Below are 414 nucleotides of genomic sequence, written 5' to 3'. Positions count from 1 at the left end.
AGTGCCTGGGACCCCTCTGCTCCCCCTGCCCCCCAGTGCCTGGGACCTCTCTGCTCCTCCTGCCCCAGTGCCTGGGACCCCTCTGCTCCCCCTGGTCCTCTAGTACCCAGGACCCCTATGCTCCCCCTGACCCCTCATACATGGGTCTCCCCTGCCCCCTCGTACCCAGGAACCCTGGGCTCCCCCCTGCCCCCTTGTGCCAGACCCGCCGCCCCCTCTTGCTGCACCCTCAGCCAATAGCTCTTCTGTTCACAGCGCGGTACCCTCTCCTTTCCTCTCCCCAGATGAGCGCTTCCCCTTCGAAGCCAGCGTGGAGTTCGTCTTCTCTGCCGGCCCCGAGAAGATGAAAGGTGAGGGGCTGGCAGGCGGGGAGGAGGGAGAGTCCCCCCCACAGTGGTAGCACCCCCTAAGCCT

General features: G+C 66.7%; 1 protein-coding gene across 2 annotated transcripts in view; it reads left to right on the top strand.

Moving 5' to 3' along the window:
* Positions 1-414, top strand: part of TNS2 (tensin 2) — a 14,803-nt gene that overhangs the window by 2,148 nt on the left and 12,241 nt on the right. For both annotated transcript variants that reach the window (XM_026660760.2, XM_029913720.1), the window contains exon 6: positions 285-350. In XM_026660760.2, coding sequence (XP_026516545.1) covers positions 285-350 — 66 coding nt within the window. The remainder of the gene's footprint in view (positions 1-284; positions 351-414) is intronic.

This window comes from Terrapene carolina, unplaced genomic scaffold, assembly GCF_002925995.2.
Source record: "Terrapene carolina triunguis isolate 2854851 unplaced genomic scaffold, T_m_triunguis-2.0 Scaffold836, whole genome shotgun sequence".
In the NCBI taxonomy this organism is placed as follows: Eukaryota; Metazoa; Chordata; order Testudines; family Emydidae; genus Terrapene; species Terrapene triunguis.
Note: the sequence above shows the minus strand (reverse complement) of the source record. Positions and strands in the feature narration are given on the sequence as shown.